The 20189-nt window shown below is 50.2% G+C and overlaps 1 protein-coding gene across 1 annotated transcript in view; it reads right to left on the minus strand.

Moving 5' to 3' along the window:
* The window catches only part of PLXNA2 (plexin A2), a 211449-nt gene that overhangs the window by 74600 nt on the left and 116660 nt on the right, over positions 1-20189 (minus strand). Inside the window, exon 5 of the mRNA XM_028530930.2 lies at positions 2215-2315. Coding sequence (XP_028386731.1) covers positions 2215-2315 — 101 coding nt within the window. The remainder of the gene's footprint in view (positions 1-2214; positions 2316-20189) is intronic.

Below are 20189 nucleotides of genomic sequence, written 5' to 3' on the forward strand. Positions count from 1 at the left end.
AGGGCAGTGCTTCCCACGGAACTCCCCCCAGCTCTTCCTCTTCCTTTCCAGGCCCATAATGTATCTAAATATGAATGCTGTCAAAGAAAAGAATTATGGAGGTTTAAGTGAATCCTTAAGATAGCTCTAAAGTGAGCTCTTGACTGGAGCCTTTATCTCATTGACTCACTGAAATGGCTCTTTTTTATCATACTATTTATGGCAACAGCCCTAACAGAGATAAATAGCCCTGGAGACAATAACGCACTTGCGAGAGCAAGGCGCACAGAAGAGACAGGAAGGTTGCAAACCCCTGCAGATCCAGAGGTTCTTTAGCATTCTCCCTCAGCCCTCTGCCTCCACTGAACTTCAGCGTGTAGGCCTGGCAGCTGGAGGTGGGCCCATCACCTCATTCCCTCACCAGGCAGGCTGGTGGTGGCAGGTCAGAAGGATGGCAGGAGGAGCTGGTGGAGAAGAGAACAACCAGAAAAGGAGAAAGCTCTGGGTATAAACAGGAAAAAGCTTGTTCCCCACAGGCTCTTGGAAGGCAGAGTTAGCTGGAAGGAGAGGTATGCCCTGGCGTGGAGCTGGGAGTCTCTGAGGACAGGTAAGGAGTTTGGCAGACAGAGGAAGTCTAAGACTCTGAGGGTGTGGCTCAGTCATTCCAGTAGCCACATCTGACCTTGACCAGAAGGATGACAAGGGTGGTCTGGGGCCAGCAGGAGACAGGCATTGCAGATAGGTTTGTAGGCACAAGTACAAGTTGGGGAACACACATGTTCGTGCTGTTGAGTAAGTGAAAATCCTCATCCATAACTTTGGTGTGAAGCGATGCTGGCAGAAGATGGGTGGGCAGAGCGAGGAGTAGCAGGGAGTGGGTGGTGCAGTTGGATGTACCCATTGCCCAGTGAGAGGGCGGGTAACCCAGGACATGGAGCCAGGGTGGCTGTCAGGTTCTCTGGAGGAAGAAATCCTCCTGAGAAGAGAGAGAACCCGCTGGCAGGCAAGTCAGCCTCACTGAAGGGAACCCAATTTTAGCCCCTTCTGCCACTCCTGGGACACAACAGGAGTGTCATCAACATCTTTATTATTTGCCTGACCTAAATGGTGACTCAGTATCAGTTTCTGGTAAGAGCATATTTTGCAAAACTTTTTGAGGAGTCTCTTCCCTTCAAACCCAAGCGGGAAACCCAGTGTTTGTGGGCTCCAATCCAGTCCAGATTTTGCATCTGTGAGGCGCCAGCTTCCCTCTCTCCCTCTGTAGCCCTCCCAACACCTGCTGCAGAGGCTGGAAGCCAAGAGCTATTGTGCGGGCCCCTGAACTCTGGCCCCCGCCTCCGCCTCTACCCCAAACTCAAACCCGGAACATTTCATAGAGATGCTTTGCTGGCTGGCACGGAGCCATGGAGTTTCCAATGCCATTGGGGAACAGAATTCCTAGTCAGCTCCTGCCTTTCAGGGTTTTCACCCTTTTCTCTCCTTCCGAGGCTCTTCAGATTGGGAAGTTTAAGTGTAGTTTTGCATTTCTATCAAGGTGGTATTCAAGGGCAGGGGATGTTTCCGAACTGGAATCTGAGGCCAGTTGGAATGGGATGAGGACTTCTTGGAATCCTCAAATAATGAGGCCAGAAGGGTCATCCCGAGTTCAGGGTCCATAGTGATTATTTTGATTTGTGTAGCCTATTGTGGGCTTCCTTATTTCCAGAGCATTGCTTATTTCATTTAATCCTCACAACTCACCTGCAAGGTAGGCATTATTCCCTATTGAACGACGGGGAAACAGGGGCCCAGAGTAGTCAGTGTATCATGCAGGGTCACACAGCGGCTAAGTGGAGTCCAAACCTCTGACACTAGTGCAAGGCCACTGCATGCTCACAGCAGGAGACACACCCAGAAGTTTCTTGGGAAACCTAGAGATTCTACAGCTTCCCGTGTGAGTTCCTCCAACACCACACCCTTCCTGTACTGACAAGGTACAGCCTTGAGAGTGGCTGGGAGGGCAGACTTTGCAAGTGGAATGCAAGACAGAGAGGCAAAGGCGCTGAGCTGGGAAGGAGGCCCACCGCGACCGTCTTCCTTTCGCTGTTCTCGGTGCTCCTGCTGTGGCTGGATGACTGGTTAGCAGAGGCAAAGGCCTCCCCGCCTGCCAACCGCAGTCACAGCCTTCGTTGACATTCCCAGGGAAGTACCTGGCCCTGTGCATTCGGCCCTTTTTCAGAATGGCCCCAAACTTACATGTTGTGCAGGGCACACCAGCCACAGTGAGGGTCCCCCGAGCTCAAGCACTCCCCGCAAGTTGTATACTGTTCGCAAGACTCCACGGGTACCCTGGTGATCTGGTGGAGAGAGAAGACGTCATGGTTAGGGTCTGGTGGTGACACCTTGCCGATGTGCATTCAGACTCCTCTACAACCTACCCATACTTGCACTATCACCATCCCTAAAGGGGTGACACCGGGGGATACATTTGTGGCCTCAATATTGCCGTCTGTTTGCCTGGCACAGGTAGGTATAGCTAAGTAGGATGTGTTTCTCATGTGGCCGGTCACGGCTCCTTGGCTTCCCAGATGTGAAGCAAAACCTCCAGTGTCCTTCTGCCTGCACCACATCCTCGTGAGAGCTGGGCCTGTCCTGGCAAGTGCTGAAAATGGTTAACTCTCTTAAAAGGCTGTTGCGTGCCACCAACTTGTCTCTGAAGAGCTTTCAGCTGGGCTTGGGCTGAGACATCCTGCCTGCATAGAAAGCATTTTAAAAGGAGAAACTTTTCCTATCAAATAATACTCATCATATGGTACAGTCTCTTTAGAGCTGAACGAACTTACCACCTGGATCCAATTATCCCATTCTCTGATGTCTGAATTCAGTTTCTTTAGTAAATGTCCCACCATTTGAAAAGTCTGGTTAAATGGGAATATCCACAGAGACAAGCTGCCTGTCTCATTCTGCCTTGCTGGGGAAGGTGGGAATTTTCAGATCGAGCTCCTGGCCCCCCAGAGAGTACAGCCCCTTCCTATTCCTCCCGGCTTCCTGGTGGTGCCCGGCAACACCTGAGCTGGGCCTGTTTGGACATTATTCACCCCTATCTGCCCAGCGTGTGTGACGTGAAGGCTGGACAAGAAGGTCAGCAGGTTGAAGTTTTCCATTTGATAATGTCCTAGGTACCTGTGGCTGGCTGGGGCAGGAGACTGCTGGGCAGCAAAAACACTTGCTGGGCTGGGAATAGCTTCTCATTTGTTAGGGCATAGAGGTTCCCCACCCACTGGATGTGTGAGCTCAAGTGAAAACGAAACCTGTGGTCCAGCAGCACGGTGTTCTGCCTCTGTCAGGGGGGCAAAAGATGTGCCGGAGATGCCTTCACAGCACCCTCCTGAGAGGCTCGGCGTGGAGTCTAGCACCGCTCGTGTGGCACATGTTTATTAGATGTCACTGTGTGGAGGCTCTGATGCTACGCTCAAGAGAAACGGTAGTAAACTGGACACAGATTCTGCCCCTGCAGAGCCTGTAGTCCAGTGGAAGTTGGTAACCACAAACTGAGAGTTGCTCTCCATTGTGCCTGGGATGGGGTATGTGCCCTGGGGGCCTTGGGAGCCTGAAGAGCGGCACCCAATACAACCTGTCAGGAGGAAGGACGGAAGGGTGAGTGAGAGAAAGACTGGGGCCTAGAAGGGCATTCCAAGCTGAAAGATCACGGTGCACAAAAGTAATCAAGTTCAGTCTATACAAGCGTAGAATGCACTGCGGATGGGTGGGGTGGAGATGAGGCTGGTGGGATGTAAGCCAGGGCCAAAAGACCACAGGCACCTGCCTCACCAGCTTTCCTTTTCTGTTTCGGGCGCCACCCCATTCTTACAGTATCATAACACTTAAGATTCTGTATTTCAAGAGCTTTCTGTAAGTGAGTGGTGTCATCAGCTTTAAACATCCTTACCCTTCTGTTAATAATAAAAATAGAAAATGCAAGGAGAAGTTTTAAAACCAAATACAATTTGGTTTTAAAAATTCATACTTTAAGTGGAGGCTGAGGGATAGCTGCTTTGAAACAGCCTGTGCGTAACAGGCCTGTGGGTTTGAGTGGACTCCACGTCCAACTGACCTGACGTGCTGATGGAATCGCTGGAGGGGCTAATTTGCTCACGGGCTGCAGAAATAGACAGCATGTCAAGATTGAGAGAGGCCACCCCACACTGGGGATTTTCCCCTCTCAACTGTCTGCAACCTACCCAAGAGGGGTGTTGCTCCACCAGTGACCCTTCCCAGAAGGGAGGTCACCATGGGGTGAGACCCAGATGTGGCATCTGAGCTACAGCTGATGGACCTGGCATGTTTATTTGGCTCAAAAAAGATGACTTTCAAGTTGGCCACAGAGGCTATTTCCAGTGTTTGAAGGGCAGCAGTGTGGCTGCAATAAGACTCACAGGTCAAAAGTTTCAGGAAAGCTCAACAGAAGAAAGTCAAGGCTGTCCACTAATGCCCCAGACCTTGATTCCGGAAGGAACTCCCACTGGTGGGATGTGTAGGCGGAGTCTGAGGGAAGGGTGTCTAGGAGGCTGTGAAGGGACTTCTGCCCCCAGAGGAAGGCAGCACTAGTCTTTCCACTTCTGACATTCAGGATTCTGTTTCCCACAGTTTACCTAACTCCTCCCTGAGGCTGTTTATGGCATTTGTCCTGCATAACTTGTACAGTTTAAAGATAACATCCGGCCATAGCCACCAGCCATGATATCACATTGCCTCAAGGAGGAACCCCCGACCCCTGACTCATGGCTTGTCATTCTTACCAGAAGCACCTTTCTGACAGGTGCCTGCCATACACTCCCCTAGTGTACCTCTCCGGACCTGGCACGCTCAGCCCTTGAGGATATCTGTGACCCCAGCTGCCCGCTTGGCTTCCGCTGGGCCCCCTCCGGCCCACCTTCCAAGGCTTGAGAGCAGCAGCCCCGTGCCCGGCCTTCCTTTCTTGGGTTTCGGGCTCTGTGTGAGTGATGTCTGCATCTGGCTAGAAATTAAAACAACTGTCTGCATTGCATTCGGCCCGTCTGTCAAAACACAGCCCGGCTCTCAGCAGCTGGGCGAGGGGGCCCTGAATGGGAGCAGTGTCTCCAGCAACAAAGCCCACTTTCACGCCAAGTGCCACGGAGATAGTGAGAACCCTGTTCTTCTCCAAACATGAAACCAACAGCACAACTATTTTTCCTATTTCCTGGGCCCTCCTGGTGGGAATTTTTTTTTTTTTAAAGCACTGAGTTGAAGAGCAAAGTGAAACAGGAAACTTATCGGGGGTGGGTGGGTCCTAAAACTTGAATTACTCTCTCCTCAAAGGTCTAACGACCATATACAAACCAGAGGAGAGCAATGTCACAGGGACTGGGAGGAGACCCTCGAAGTCAGATGTTACCATGGGCTCCCTGTCTTCGCTATATTCATGTGTGGCTACATTCATTCATCATTCATCAGCCAATATTCATCGATCATGTCCCACAGGCAGGCCAGCACTAAGCACTTCAGTGGAATAAAAACAGCAGCAGCATGAAAACACAGCCATCATCTTCGAGCTGCAAACAGACGAGCAATAAAAACAAGAGACTGATGGGTGTTCTACAAGAGGTGTTAAAAGCGGGCCGAGGGAATTCAGAGCAGAGAGAACACACTTCCATCTGCGCTGTCCAACGTGACAGCCACCAGCCCGGGTGGCTGTGCGCATCCGAGAGGTCCTAACTGAGAGGTGCTAGAGAGACACAGTACACTCGGGATTTTGAAAATTTAGTAAAAAGAAAAGTAAAATTCACGTTAATCATTTTTTACTGACATGTTAAAAAGATAAAAATGTAGTCAATATTGGGCTAAGTGAAATTCATCATTCCTTTTGACTGTTTCTTCTCAATGTTTAAAATCTGGCTGAGAGCAACGTGAAATTCACACGCAAAGCTCACACTTGTGGCTCGCCTTTTACTTCTACGGGACAGCACCGCTCCAGGTGGGAGTCTGAAGAGGGCTTCATGATGGACATGATGGGTGTCTGGGTCTTGAAGGGTGCATGATATTTATGCAAACGAAGAGGGTTCCAGGTGGAGAGAACCGCATGAACAGACACAGGAGAGCAGAGTGTCTTCAGCAAACCTTGCGTGAGGGCCAGGGGGCAATGGGTGTGCACTGGTACAGGCAAGCTTGGGTTAACTTGGGGAAGGTTGAGAAGACCGGAATATAGAGGACAGGGCAAAGTAGGTATACAGTTGTTCATACGGAAAATAACGCAATCATTAATAATAATATAAGAGTAAACTCTGTATACCTCGTACTCATAACTGTAAACTTACTTCTGCCCCACTCTGTACGAAGACTCTTAGCTCTCTATCCTGTCACTTTTTGGTCAAGTGGCACTAGTCTTTCCACTTCTGACATTCAGGATTCTGTTTCCCACAGTTTACCTAACTCCTCCCTGAGGCTGTTTATGGCATTTGTCCTGCATAACTTGTACAGTTTAAAGATAACATCCGGCCATAGCCACCAGCCATGATATCACATTGCCTCAAGTAGTAACCTCCGACCCCTGACTCATGGCTTGTCATTCCTACCAGAATGTTTTCCAAAAAGAGGTGGCCTTGTGGCTCTCAATGAGTGGGTCTTGTGCCAGCACTTTTGGCATTACTCGTGAGCTTATGAGACAGAAAGGCCCGAGTTTGCTGGATCAGAAAGTCTGGGGATGGGCCCGGAAAGAATTCGCTCCCCAGCTGATCTTATGAACGCTGAAGTTGAGAACCACTGATACAGACGAGCGCACACCTTGGGAAGTCTTATTAAATGTCGGGCCCCTGGAACCAGGAAGAAATGGAGTGAGACTGTGCCATAGGGCTATGTAAGGGACTGGACTGATCTGGGGGGAGGTGGGTACATGTACTCTGGGGACTGCTTTATATCTGGGGAGAAACTGGCTTTAATAACTCTGAGTCTATGGAGGCCCTAAAGGACCAAGTTCAAGCCTCCAGTGTCAGGGGGCTCTTCACGCTGCACCCCAGGTGGCAGGGGGGCCCTGGCTGCAGAACCCAGTGGGGTGGGGTGGGATGAGGGGGTGGGAGTTGTCTCTGGAAGCTCTAGAAGGGAGGGGAGCTTTCTCTTGAACAGTGTCCACCGCATCAGGTGGCATTCTGTCAGGGGCTGACTCAGAGCTTAATAGGGCACTCTATGATGCTTTAATTAGTGTTTGTTTATTATGATTATGTTTTAATTATGCCTGAATCTCCCCACCCCTTTCGCTGAGTGCTGGGATCTAAGGGTGGCTGGGTCGGCCAGCACATGTGGTGAAGAGAAGCCCACAGTCGGAGGGCGCCCTGCCCCTGCCCCCTCCATGGCCTTCTCCCCAGGACCGTGGAGCCGCTTCAGACTAGAGTCCACCCTCACACTCTGCATTCTTCCCTGCTTGATCTTATGTCTTGTAATTATGCCTCTAATGAATATAACTGTCCTATTAAGTCATTTACTTAAGAAATACTCTTAATTAAAGGTGACTCATACTGTGTTCTTGGCTCCTCTGGCCCTGGGCCCCGCATCTCATACCTTCTTTGGCCTGATTCAGTGGGGGCTGGAAATCTATGCTGGCAGGGCTCCACAGGGCTTGCAGAGTTTGGGGTGACTCCCCGCCGACTGCCTCAGCACATCGGGTAGCCCAGGGGGTGTCACGCTCAGCACAGCAAGGAAAATTATACAGGATTATTTTTGGCTGTGGGGACAAGTCACTGAGGAAACTGCTGGAACCAGCCTCATCCCTGGAGATTCTGAAGAACACGGCAGACCTGCAGGGCTTGGCCATCCAGGTGAGGGTAGGCAGGCCTCTAGGGCCTGTTGTCACTAGACAGAGGCCCTGAGCAGTCAGCCAGTGACATCGGGTGCAGACCCATCCCCCTTCAGCGAGGAGTGCCCACGGAGGAGTGAGGAGCAGGAGGCCTTTAGTGTGTGCACTCGGGGGCAGAGCACCTGTGCTCCATCTCTGCCCCTGAGTGGACACCTGCAAGGAGCAACAGGGTTCTGACCGCCTGGAGGGCTCTACAGCAGAAACGTTGGAGTTGAAAGAACAACACTTAGGATCCTGACAATGCATTGTGCCCGGGGCCCATGTAGTCCTTAAACATTTACTGAGCATTTAAGTGTGTCAAGCTCTCTGTTCGGTATTGTGCTGCATTCTCTGCCCTCCTGGAGCCCATGGGCTGATTGAGGACGAAACTAAGAAAACATGTCATTTTAATCTGGTGGGATAGATGCCACAGTGGAGGTACAGTCAAGGGACAGTTTCGGATCAAAGGACAGAGAGCAGAGGTTCGCCCCGGGGCTTTGGCATGAACACTTGGTGTTTCAGAGGCCTGCAGCATTCCTTTGTAATCGTGCAAGAGAGCCATGGGGTTGGGGGGGAGGGGGGAGGGAAAGCTGTTCCCCAGGCTGGAGGGGCCCCTTGGGCACTGAGCATTTAATCTCCCCCCCTCTCTGGAATCTGTTCCCCCTCTGCCAGATAGTACACCTGTCCCCACACGTGTCCCCTGCTTCCTGACACAAGGAAAGGAACAGAGCCCTTCTCAGTGCCGAGAGCCAGGTGGCAGGGGTGGGAGGTGACACACATAGCCTGGCTGGAGCGTGCAGTTGCCCTGATCCACAGCCTCCTGGTCCCCAGGGCCTGGGGCAAAGCGCAGAGCAGCTGAAACACAACTGCACCCCCACCCTCTCTCCTTTCCTTTGTACCTCCCCTGGTGGTCCCCCCTACCAGCACACCCTCGCTGCCTTGGAGCATGTAGGTCTCAGACCCACTTCTCCTCTTTTCCCCAATGCAACCTGTTTTCAAGAAAAGATCTGATGCTCATGTGCACACATGGCTGAGGGCAGACTGAGCAGAGGCCCCATGGAGACCCAGCGTGCAATCACAACACCGGGAGAGGCTTTTAGCATTTTCCAGGTGCTTTGACACACATTATCTCACAGGCCTGCACAGCTCCCCAGGGAGGAAGAAGGCGAGGTATAGGCATGTTCCACGTGATCCACCGGGAAACAGAGGCCGCAAGGGCTGGCTTAATCCTGGTCTTCATCTCGCAGTGCAGAGAGAAGTGGCCAGTTGGAGGACAGTCTCCATTGCCCGTGATGGTGACATACTGTAGTCATCTTTTCGAGGGTGAGGAGGGAGACGAGGTTCAGGGGTCAGTTCCAGGAGACAGAGGCTGAGGCCAGACAGGGAACAGGAAGCGGAAAGCAACCCGAGGGCGGGTGAGAGCAGGCAAGGCTTTCTTTCACTTGTCTGACTCCACAGCCCTCAACAGCTTGCCAGCACCCAGCAGTTGAGTTGTTAGTTGATGGACTGGATGGGCAGCTGGAGTCTCTCTTTTCAGGCTTGTCCTTTGCTCCAGATGGGGCCAGTGTTCCGAGTCCTCACAGGGACACGAACATAGGCAGATGGTCAGTCAGGGAGGCCGAGCCCAGCCTCCTACTCTGGCCAGATTCTCTCAGGCACCAAAGCTGGAGTGGACCCTCTGGGGATGGGCCAGGCTCCCCGCCTCCTGGTATGCCTCGAACGCTACCCCTTTGGCTCAGCGTCTCCCCAGAAAAATACCCATCCTCTCTCCTGTCCTTAACAGGGAAAGAGCCAGTTGTCTATTGGGGGCCTGAAACAGCATCTTAACCTCCATCTCCCCTGCAGGGAGTGGGTGGGGTAGGGAGTGCTGAGGCTTTGCCTCTCAGGATTGGGGAGGGGTGTGATGGGGGCTGAGGTCTCCTACTGGTGGTCGGCAGGCTCCTGGCTGGCACCATCTTGCTCTGAGCTGGGCAGTTGACTGAGTTTGCTGAATGGGATGGAGCAGCAGGGATAACAGTAATAATAATAATAATAATAATAATAGTGGTCATTTATCCAGCACCTACTGCATGCCAGGCACTTCACCTATTTTATCTCCTGTAATCCCTACACCAACCTTGTAGGAGAAGCATTCTGAGGCCCACTTTTTGGAAAATTGAGTCTCAGGTTAAGTAACCTGCCCAAGGTCAAGTGCCTCGTGGGTGGCAGAAACAAGACTTAGAGTTCAGGTGTTTCTGACCCCCAGGCTGAGGAATGAGGTAGAGACAGAGGCATACTAAAAAGGGAGGGCCCCTCTTCTGGGGTGGCCCCAACAGCTGGCTGTCAGGTTACCTCGATTTCTTAGACAGGGGGTGCCAGGTGTGTGCTGAGGCTGTTGGACAGTGCAATCACACCCCCCCCCCCCACCACCACTGCATGCCTCTTAGCTCATTTTACTCTTCTCTGCTAACCACAATTCAGCTGGTGAATCTGAGCCAGATGAAGAGGGGAAGCGGGAAGTAGCCTGGTGAGGACAGAAGATCCCTTCTACATGTTTCTAAACCAGGCAGGACCAGAACACTAACGGAAGTGGCTCTGAGCAGGTTGCACGGTTCCATCCAGAGCCTCCTAGGAATGCCACGGAAACCTCAGGGAACACAGTGAGGGCAGTGAAGGTGGCAGGGGCTTTCTGTCCTGGTCTTGCCAGCAGTTCACTGTGTGGCCTTGGATGAGCTTCCATTTCCTCATCTTTAAAGCGAAAACAGCAACACCTGTCTCACCCATCTCACCTGTTCATCAGGGAGCACACCTGAGCATACATTTTCAGCACCGGTCTTTCCTATGGATCAGCTTCCCAGTAATTAATGTGAACTCACTATTGTTTGTTCCCAGTGTTAGATCCAGTTCTTTAAAAATCAATAGTCATGTATGACATTCCCTTAAATCCTCATAAAATAAACATCAACCCAGCCCCCTGCCGGTCTTCTGAGCTGTGACAATCATATGACCAATGTCATTAAGAAAAAGAAAGCACAAACCCCCAGAAAACCAGCTGGAGGTTGTGGAGCCTGTGATTTCTACTGCAGCAACATGCAACCTTACGGCCAGAAGATGACCCTGGGGCTGTATCCTGAGAACTCTTTGACTATCCGGAGACCTGCTGGTGGAGTGGAGTTCAAACGGAAAATCTATTTTTAATGACTTGGGGAGAAGAGTGGAGTGGCTGAGTACTTCAGAGTAATTAAAGCTATCTATCACTCAGAGAAGTGGAATTCAAAGTTGTTGAACTTTTCAATGACATTTTCCCCCTCCTCATTCATAAAACCCAGCAGAGGGTCATGCTGGAGTCAAAGAGGAGAGGACAACGAGGAAAGAAATGTCTGGCCCCAAAGAGTGGAATTTATGTTTTTGATGAGTGCTAAGGGAAGAGCCCCTCTTGAATCTATTTTTTTTTTTTTAGGTAGAGGTCAAATTTTGTTCTGGTTGCGAAGGTGGACTTTGAAAGAGGCAGTCCCCAGTTTCAAACTCAAATCCTGTGCTTATCCGCAGCTGTATGACATTAAGTTGCCGGCGTCCTTGAGCCTCAGTTTTCTTCTTATGAGGTGATGACAATGCTGATACCAACTTCCCTAAGTTGTTTTGAGACTCAGGTGACATCTGTAGTCTAAGAGCCTTGCACACAGTTGGTGCTCAATAGTAGTAGTAATCATGCTCAGTCTCTATACACAGACCCCACTGAAGGTGGCAGTATTTGCACAGGAAAGCTGCAGGGGGCTCCTGCTCAGGCTCTGCACTCGGGTTGGGTGACCTTAAGCAAGCCACCGAGGCTCTTTTGGCTGAGACTGCTCATCTGTCGCATGGGGAGAATTGTGTCTGCCCTTTGCATGAAGGTAGCACAACCCCTCCAACTGTTGTCCTTATTGATGACATCATCCCTCCTGGAGGCTGAAGTGCACTGAAACTCAGGATCCCTGGCTGAAAGAAGTCAAATTAAGCATAATCTCCTAAGGAAGAAGGTAAAACTTGGACAAGGAAAACACACAAAAATGAGAGGAAGCTGAATGGGCAAAGCAGATATTGCAGATACCATACTGTATTTTCTCAGACACAACTCCTGGGCCAGACACACTAGGGAGCGAGGAGTAGGGCCCTTTCTAGTGCTGGTTTTTGGAAGGATCTATGAAGAAGTAGAGTTGCTAATACTCTGTTGTCTCCATGACAACAGTGGATTTATTCAGTTAGGAAAAGCAGGTGGGGTAGGAAATGGGAGATGAGAAGGACTTGGGAAATGGACCTAAGTAACTAAAATAGATCTCTCATCTGGGAACCAGATGCCTGGGATTATCCAGGTCCCACAAAACTCTCTATAGGCTCAACACCGCTTCATCTACCCCGGGAGGGGAAAAGTGATACTGCAATGGCAAGGGGACAGAGTAACTAGGCAGTGATGCCCACTTACCCACCCATCCCCATTTATTTATTCCACACTTCTGTTTGTTCAGGAGATTCTAGTGAGGCCCCTGGGGGCACAGAGCCCAAGTCTACCCTTAACTCGTGCAGCTAGATTTTATCTGTGTAATAGACCCTGACTTCCGGAGCCCACCTTGTCAACTTCTGGTTCCCCTGCCTTCCGGTCACCAGGAAAGCAAGATGAGAGGGTTTGGAGCTCCAGTTGATCCCAGATTCTCTGGGAAGCATCTGTGGCCTAGCAAAGTGAGATCTGAGTGGGAATTATCAGGGCCCAATGAGAGGTTGGTCAGAGACCTAGGGTAAGAACATCTTTGCTGTGGTCCGGGCAACAGGCAGGGGCTAACTCCAGTGTTGTTTGAGATGAGGACTCAGGGAATCCTTCCAAGAGGAAAAGTGGGGCCTTAGGACACCACTACCCCAGAAATCCTGGCACTGCCTCCCAGCCAAGCTCTGGTTTCTGCCTGCTGGTGCTCAATTTCACTGCTGGTTCCGATGTGGGCACTCATGGGTATTGAGATGTGCTGGCAGGTTCTCTGGGAATTTTTGTGTGTTACCTTTCTGTTCTTATTACCCTCCCTGAAATCTGCTTCTGGAGGTCTGAATGAACCTCAGGTTAAATCTCAAGGTCATCTTGATCTGGGGAGAACAATCCTACCAAGTGATACATAAGGTGGAATTGGACTTTGTCAAGCCCAACCACCCAGGTCCTTTTTTAGGGCACCCCAGTCAGCAGCTGTGAAGATAAGAAAAATTACAGCTGGCCCAGTTCTGTCCATAGGTGCTGGATCTGAGATGGCCCTTCACCTTTCTGCCTAAACCGTCTGCTTTATAATTCTAAGTAGACAAGAAACCACTGGAGCCTACTGTTGCAATTCAGAATTCTGGTTTCCAGTGGACCCCATGGAGCACATTTTCTCAACCATCTCTCGACTTTCCTTTTTAACCATCAGAAATGTAGCCACCTTGTCTTCCCTGACATATCACATCTGAAAATATTCTGTCTCATTTTCCTTAGTATGCTAAGTGGCTAGCACCCTTGGGAAGGACAGAACCATTTCTTGTCAGTCACAGCTTCCTGGGACAAATTACTAGGTAAGTGTGTGTGTGTGTGTGTGTATGTGGGAGAGAGAGAGAAAGAGAGAGAGAGATGGAGAGTAACAGTACATGTTAAACCTCTAAAGTAAAAAAAGTCTCCTACACGTATATTAAAAAATCTTAATTTCCTTTCTGTATAGAGCACATGTATTCCTTCATGCCATTCATTCATTCCTGCAGCCTTGGCAAGGTGCAGATGGGTAAGGCAGGGAGGATCCATGCTTTGCTGAATCCCGTGACACTGTGCTGCTTTGGGAACATGTATAGACTGGTCACTTGGATAAAAACCACTCCACTGAGGGAGCAGTGGCTGCAGGGACACAGTGCTCTGTACCTGAGAACTCATCGACATGGGTTGATTGGCCTGGTCTTGTGGATTTGCATTCATGTAGACTTGATTTATAACTGAGTACCGTATTTTTCAGACTATAAGATGCCCCCCCCCCCCCCCGCCATTTCGGAGGAATAATGGTTGTTAATGCTGCTGTTGAGTTCTGTTTACATTTACATTGGTGAAATATTATGTTATTTATGTTATTAGATATTTCACCACATTTTTTTTGCTTCAAAATTTTTTTCCTATTTTCCTCTAAAACCTAGGTGCGTCTTATCGTCCGAATATGTGGTGTACCTGCATATGGTTGAAATACACTCGGTACTTATAATTTGTTCCTTTTCTTGTTTATCATTGATGCACTCACTCATTAGTTCATTTAGGTATGAACCCTTCATTCATCTGCTCATTTATTCAATAGACCAGGTCTCAAGTCTTGTACTATGGGGGTACAAATAAGAGTTAGCCACAGTCTTATAGTCCCTCAAGAAGCATACCCTCTGGCGGGTGAGCTAGAAAGTGAAAGATGTGACACGAAACTTTCTAAGTTAAGTATGATCACTTCTGGCCGAAGGAATAAGAAAGGTGTCATCGTTTGTGGCAGCCTTGACCACTTAGTGATATTTTGATAGACAGGAATGGAGGAAGGACATTCTATGAGGAGAGAAGGGCATCAGCAAAGAACACCCATGAGAACTGAAGGAAAATCCCAGGAACGGACTCGTGTTTGGGCAAGATAAGAAAGTGATCTGACGGTAGGTCATGGAAGGCCAGGACCATGGACACAGACCAAGACGAAGCGAAAGGAGAACTTTGCATTTCTCCTTTCATGATGCATCCTATGTCTGTCCCTGCCATTGTATTCCTGCAGCCTCCTCTGCCTGCCCCAGCTGCAGGCCTGCATTCTCACAGTGGGAGGATAGATGGAGGCCTCACTGGTCTCCCTTCTCTTCTTTCCACACTAGATGTGTTCTGCACAACCTCATTTTCCCTTTTCTTCAAAAAGATGTAATGGGTGAGGGCATGGATCTTAGAGTCAGACTGCCCGGGTGCACATCAGAGCCTCCTTGCTCATTAGCTATGTGAACTTGGGCCCATTTCTCAGCTCTCAGCCTCATTTGTTGATTTGTAAAAAAGTGATGGTAATAGCACATGCTTACATAAGACTTACTATCTGCAGATGAGGAAGAAAAGGAGGCAGAGAGAGTCTTACTGAATTCACTTAAAGTCACATGGCCAGTAAGCTGTGGAGCTGGGACTCAAACCTGGACAGGCTGCCTGCAGAAACCACACTCTGAACTTCTACACAAAATTGCCTTCTTACATGAAGGGTAGCACAGGTTAGCAAAAACTTAGCCCAGTGCCTGGCATGAAGCTGTTCGCTATTATTAATAAATATGTATTAAGCTCCTTCTAAAAGTTCTGTGCAGCTATGAAGTTTTAAAGATGACTGGATGTGGTTCTGATCCTCAGGTACTCAGAATTTTGTCAGAAAGATAGACAAATCTCCACAGTATAAAGAAATATCAGCACTGTAATTGAGATGTGGTATAGCTAGCTAGCTACAAACATAAAGAGAAAGGACAAATCAGGGAAGGCTTCCAAGAAGCAGTGTTTTGTTATGGCAACTTCAGCTAAAGAAATGAAATAGTAACCTGCACCCTCCAACCCCACCAAAATCAAAACAACAACAAAAAACCCTGCCTTTTGGATGAGGTTTATAGTCCAAACACCCCACCCCAGCCTGATGTTTCAGCCTTTTCACCTCTGCTCCCCACCCAGCCTGACCTTTCCACTCTAGGCTTCTTCCATCAGGATCCATCCCCCGCTCCTGGTAAGCTGGCCTCCTCCCAGGCTCTGCACAGTCCCACCTCCTTGATTCTGTTCACGCATCCCAGCCCATCAGAGCGTCTGCCCCTGCCCTGCTCACATGCAGATCCCTGGGCCCTCCCTTCTCCACACAGCCTTTCTTGACCAACCTTTGCAACCTCTCTCTGAATTTTGAATCAGACTCCCTGCCCAGCTGGCAGGACTCAAATGCACTTTTTAACTCTTCCTGGGGCTCCATCTTTTTGGGTTACTCATGGGGCTCTGCTTTTTATTTCTTCAAGTGAGATATCCCTGTATGCCCCAACCTCAGTTTCTTACACAAAATAGGTCTATAAATACCTGCTGAGAAGCTAATCACACTTGCCCAGTGATCCAGGTTTTATTTTAAGCTCCTTAAGTAAATGAACTAAATGATGTGAAGGTTCTCTAGGTGTGGCTGAGGCCCCTGGCACTCTGCTGGGATTCATTAGGTGACGTGAAGGCATTTATTTTTTAATGGACTTAATGTTTATAACCCAGCAGAGGTGCGTGGTGTCAGGGAAAGGACACGACTGTTCAAGTCGGAAGAACTTGGCGCAGCCTCACCCTGTACTCGACTGTGCTGGGTAAACCACTTAACCACTCTGAGCCTCAGTTTCCACATCTGTGAATACGATTGGATGCCAAAAGTAAGGCATCCTCCAAGGCGCCAAGATACAAGGAATGCTGTGGGCCGAGGTAAGAGGGCAGACTTTCCCACAGCTTTTCAGAGTAGATTCTCAAGACCCAGGTTCTCAGTTCCTCAGTCCTTCATCCTGGGTCCCCTGATCCAGATCAAAGAAATAAAAAGGCCCAGGAATAAAAAAAGGGGGTGTTAAGGGATGTTTGAAGGAAGCTGCTAGAATGCTGTAACCTAGCCACCCTTCAGTCGACCAGCTGGAAAGCTTGAGCTACATGCCCCGGACTGGAGGGGACAGCGAGAACAGGAGAATCCAGAAGGCAGGAAAGCCAGGGGGTGGGTTGGTGAGCTCTGCAGAGGCAGAGTGAAGGCAGGGCCTTGGGAAGGCACTGGAACCCCCACTCCTGTGACAGTAGCAGGTGAGGCCATGGAAGTGCTCCCTTGCACAAGATCCAGATGTAGCCACCTCAGGAGGGAGAGTTGGCTGGGAAGCACTTGAAAACCTGCCCAAGAGGACTCTCTGGAGGTGGGGTTGAGACCCTCCTATGAGCATCTCTGGAGGGAAGTACAGGAAAATCAGGGCTGAGGGGAGGGTGGCCAGACGACAGGGGGTACTGTCCCCTCTGCTGAGAGCTGCAGCCAGAGCGGCTCAGCACAGGGGTGTCCAAGGGCCATGAAGAGCACAGCCCAAAAGAGGTAGAATCATCAGCCTGCTCAGACAGCGTGAGGCTGCCTTGTGATAATTCCAGTTCAAGTGAGAAACGTCCGTTCTGTCCCTTCCCCTCCCTCTGAAGGGGACAGTAAGGACAGATCCAGTGGGGGAAGAAGAGGGAGAGAGAGAGAGAACACAGGCCTCCCAGCCCTCGTGGCTGCACGTGTGGAGTGCAGCCGGCCCAGGCTGGGCAGGGGAAAGATCTGGGCTTCGGTCAAGTCCAGAGTTTTACCTCTGGATGGGAACTGGACATTGCAATCCTTAAATGAGATAAGACTGTGTTTGAGACTCGAAGGACTCTGTATTATCCAACAGTGAGCTGCTGAGCGATGCGGACTTCCTGGGACATGCATGGGGAAAAGGGGCGGGGGTGGCAAAATAAGTGGCATTTTGATTTTCTCTCCCAGAAAACTGATTGGGCCCGAGAATGCTACGGACCACCGTTCCTGACACTGTCATGAGGGTCACATGAAGTAAGGGCATGGCGCTGCATGGTTCCAGGTCAGGCTCATTGCACAAATCTGAGGGAATTGTGGCTGTTACTTCTGGAGACAGATTGGTATCTTAACGATAACATAATTTAAAAAATAATCAGACTCTGGTCATCACTCTTAGATAGCTCGGCAGAGCAGTCTTCCTGAAACCCTGGGGTCCTTCTAGGGAGTGAAGAGTTGTGCGGTCTCTCTTCAACCCACGCAGCCCCTGGGTGAAAAGAAGTTGAGAACTGCCACACTGGGGAGCCTGTTGACTCCTCTGCCCCATCTTCCAAGAGACGCAAGCACAGTCATCGGCGGTGCCATCTGAAGCTGGTCTAATGAGGACAGAGTGCTGGGAGGAACTGGCCCCTGGTCAGAAGCCCCGTAGTGCTCCTGCCCCTCCCAGCCCAGCGCCCAGCCTGAACAGTCAGCGGGAAGTAGAGCTTTGCAGCCTTCCCCCGCCTGGAGGCTGGCGGCAGCGACTGTTCAAATCTTTACCTTCCTCGCTGCTTTCTATTTGTGGCTGCCTTCAAGGGTGGCCTCAAATGTACCTGATGTCACTGAGCCTCCCGAGGATAGAAAGGGGTGGAGGGGAACCTGGGGAGATGGAAGAGAGACAAAAGATTTTTCCCTCTTTAAAAATAGGGGCTTAGGAAATTAATTAGAACAAATAATCACCGCCTTGTCTGAGTCTCTATTTTATTTGGTGCACGCAGGGTCTGGTGGAAAAAAAGGGGAATTTTAAATAATTTTGGAGTTATAACTGATGTAATTAGGTGCTCAGTGAACACTTAGCATCGAGCTATGCTTATTAAAATTACTGTTTTAATCAGAACATTGCCGGCGAATCATTAATAACACAATGGCTCGATTCCCTGGAACTCTAATTAGACCTGGACTTTTAACCACCTGAGCGTAATCTGGATACGCACCACGGGTGATGCATTATCATCTCAGGGCCTGTGGGGATGGAGCATCTATACTGCTATTTGGTGACGGCCTGAATGTTTCATTTTGGAATGTGAGAGCGTGCTGAGGGGGCATGCGACACAGATGCTGATTGGGGTGGGATCAAAGTGGAGGGAGTCAGCCAGGGGCCCAGACTGGAAGGTCTTCAGGAAGGAAAGGCAGGAGAGACTTCTCCTGCTGCAGCAGGATAGACCTGCCTCGTGCATTGTTCTGCAGGGAAATCCACAACCAAGCCATTATGTCACGGAGCCAGCTAAAGGCCTTTTCCCAGGCTGCTCTGCCTTTACAAGGGCCCGCCTCTCATCGCCTGTCCAGGAGAATGAAGCGTTAGTCTCCACCAAGCCACTACTGGCCAGCACCAAATCAATCAGTCACTACATGATAACTAAAGGTTAATCTGGTGAAGGGGCTAGTTAATTTTTCTATTCCAACACTTCATGTCACCCTAGAGAGAGACCATGAGATGGGCTGAGTTTTCCCAGAACTCTTGAATCCTTAGGGACATTTTGCAAGTTAACTGGGCCCAGCGCTGAGGGAGGCTGAGTGCGTGTGTGTGCCCCTGAGATGCCCCTGAGCTGGTGTTTGCGGGGGCGGGGGTTGATGCCCTGGCTTCTGGCTCTGAGCACAGAGCTTTGGTTTCTCGGCTCCTTCCGCGGGTGGCACAGTCTCAGCAACACTGACTTGGCCCCCACTGCAGGGGCAGGGGACAGAGTCCTTGGGCAGATGCCCTCTTACAGGTGGCCGACTAGTTGGAAGGACATAACAGAGATGTGAAAAGAAGATTTAGGACACTAAAAAGGCAGATTCTGGGAAGCGCAAATTATGCTGGAGCCAGACAAGGCACGTGGAGTTCAGTGGTGGTCACAGTGCAATGGGATTAGTCCGAGAGGGTGTAGAGGCCTTCAGAGGACTGTGGGGCTAGAGTGCGTCCACTGAGGCTGGGGGAACGGCAGCAGCACCCCCACCCCACAGTCTCTCATTAAGCATTCTTCTGGCTGCTACAAGGACCCTCAGAAAATAAGACTGAACCCTCTGGGGCCCTTTCTGGGCCATTTGTAGCTAATACAGCACTTTTGTGTGATTTGAAAAGGGCACCCCCTCTAGGTGCACGGGTGAGTAAGAGGAGTGAGGACCCACTTGCCCCTGAGCCAGGCCCCTCTGTGCAGTATATAACCTGGACTGTTATATCTGGTGGCCCTGATGCCCAGAGTCTTCTGGGGGAACAGGGAGTTGAAATGCATAGTGTGGGTCTACCAGAGTTTTAGGTGTCCCACAGACAGAAAATTTGGGGTACTAAAATTGTGACTTTCCTAAGCCCTTTGGGGGACAGAGAAGGTGAGAGTTGAGGGTGGGCTGAGGAGCAAGGAAGCCTCTGGGAGGAGGAGGCACTTGAGGAGGGGCAGGGTGAAGTGTCCCAGGCAGGGAGGTGTCAGAAACCAAAACAGAATGAGCTTTGGGATGTGCTCTGGGGACAGCAAAGGACACAATAAGGGATGTCCCCATTTAGATTTCTTTTCTTTGTGACTAGACATCTTAACTAAGAATTTAAAAAGTAACAGAACTCCAGGATTCCCTCAAGGAAGACTAGCCCAATGGAAGACATTTCCTATAAACCAACAACTCCAGGAGGCAGGGAGAGTTCCATCCCTGGACATTCTCAGCAAAGGCTCAGTGTCCATAAGAAGTGAGAAGCTGAACTCCAGAGTCCCTCCAACTGCAAGTCTTCTTAGGGCAGAGAGGCTGGTGGGGGTGGGGTAGGGTGGGAAACAGCCCCTGTGCTTTGGAAATAAATGGTTAGGTCTCAGCTCAAGAATTCGTGTGCTTCTGAAAAAAGAATCTATGAATGATCACTCCCTGACACA

The sequence above is a fragment of the Phyllostomus discolor genome, chromosome 14 (genome assembly GCF_004126475.2).
Source record: "Phyllostomus discolor isolate MPI-MPIP mPhyDis1 chromosome 14, mPhyDis1.pri.v3, whole genome shotgun sequence".
Taxonomy (NCBI): Eukaryota; Metazoa; Chordata; class Mammalia; order Chiroptera; family Phyllostomidae; genus Phyllostomus; species Phyllostomus discolor.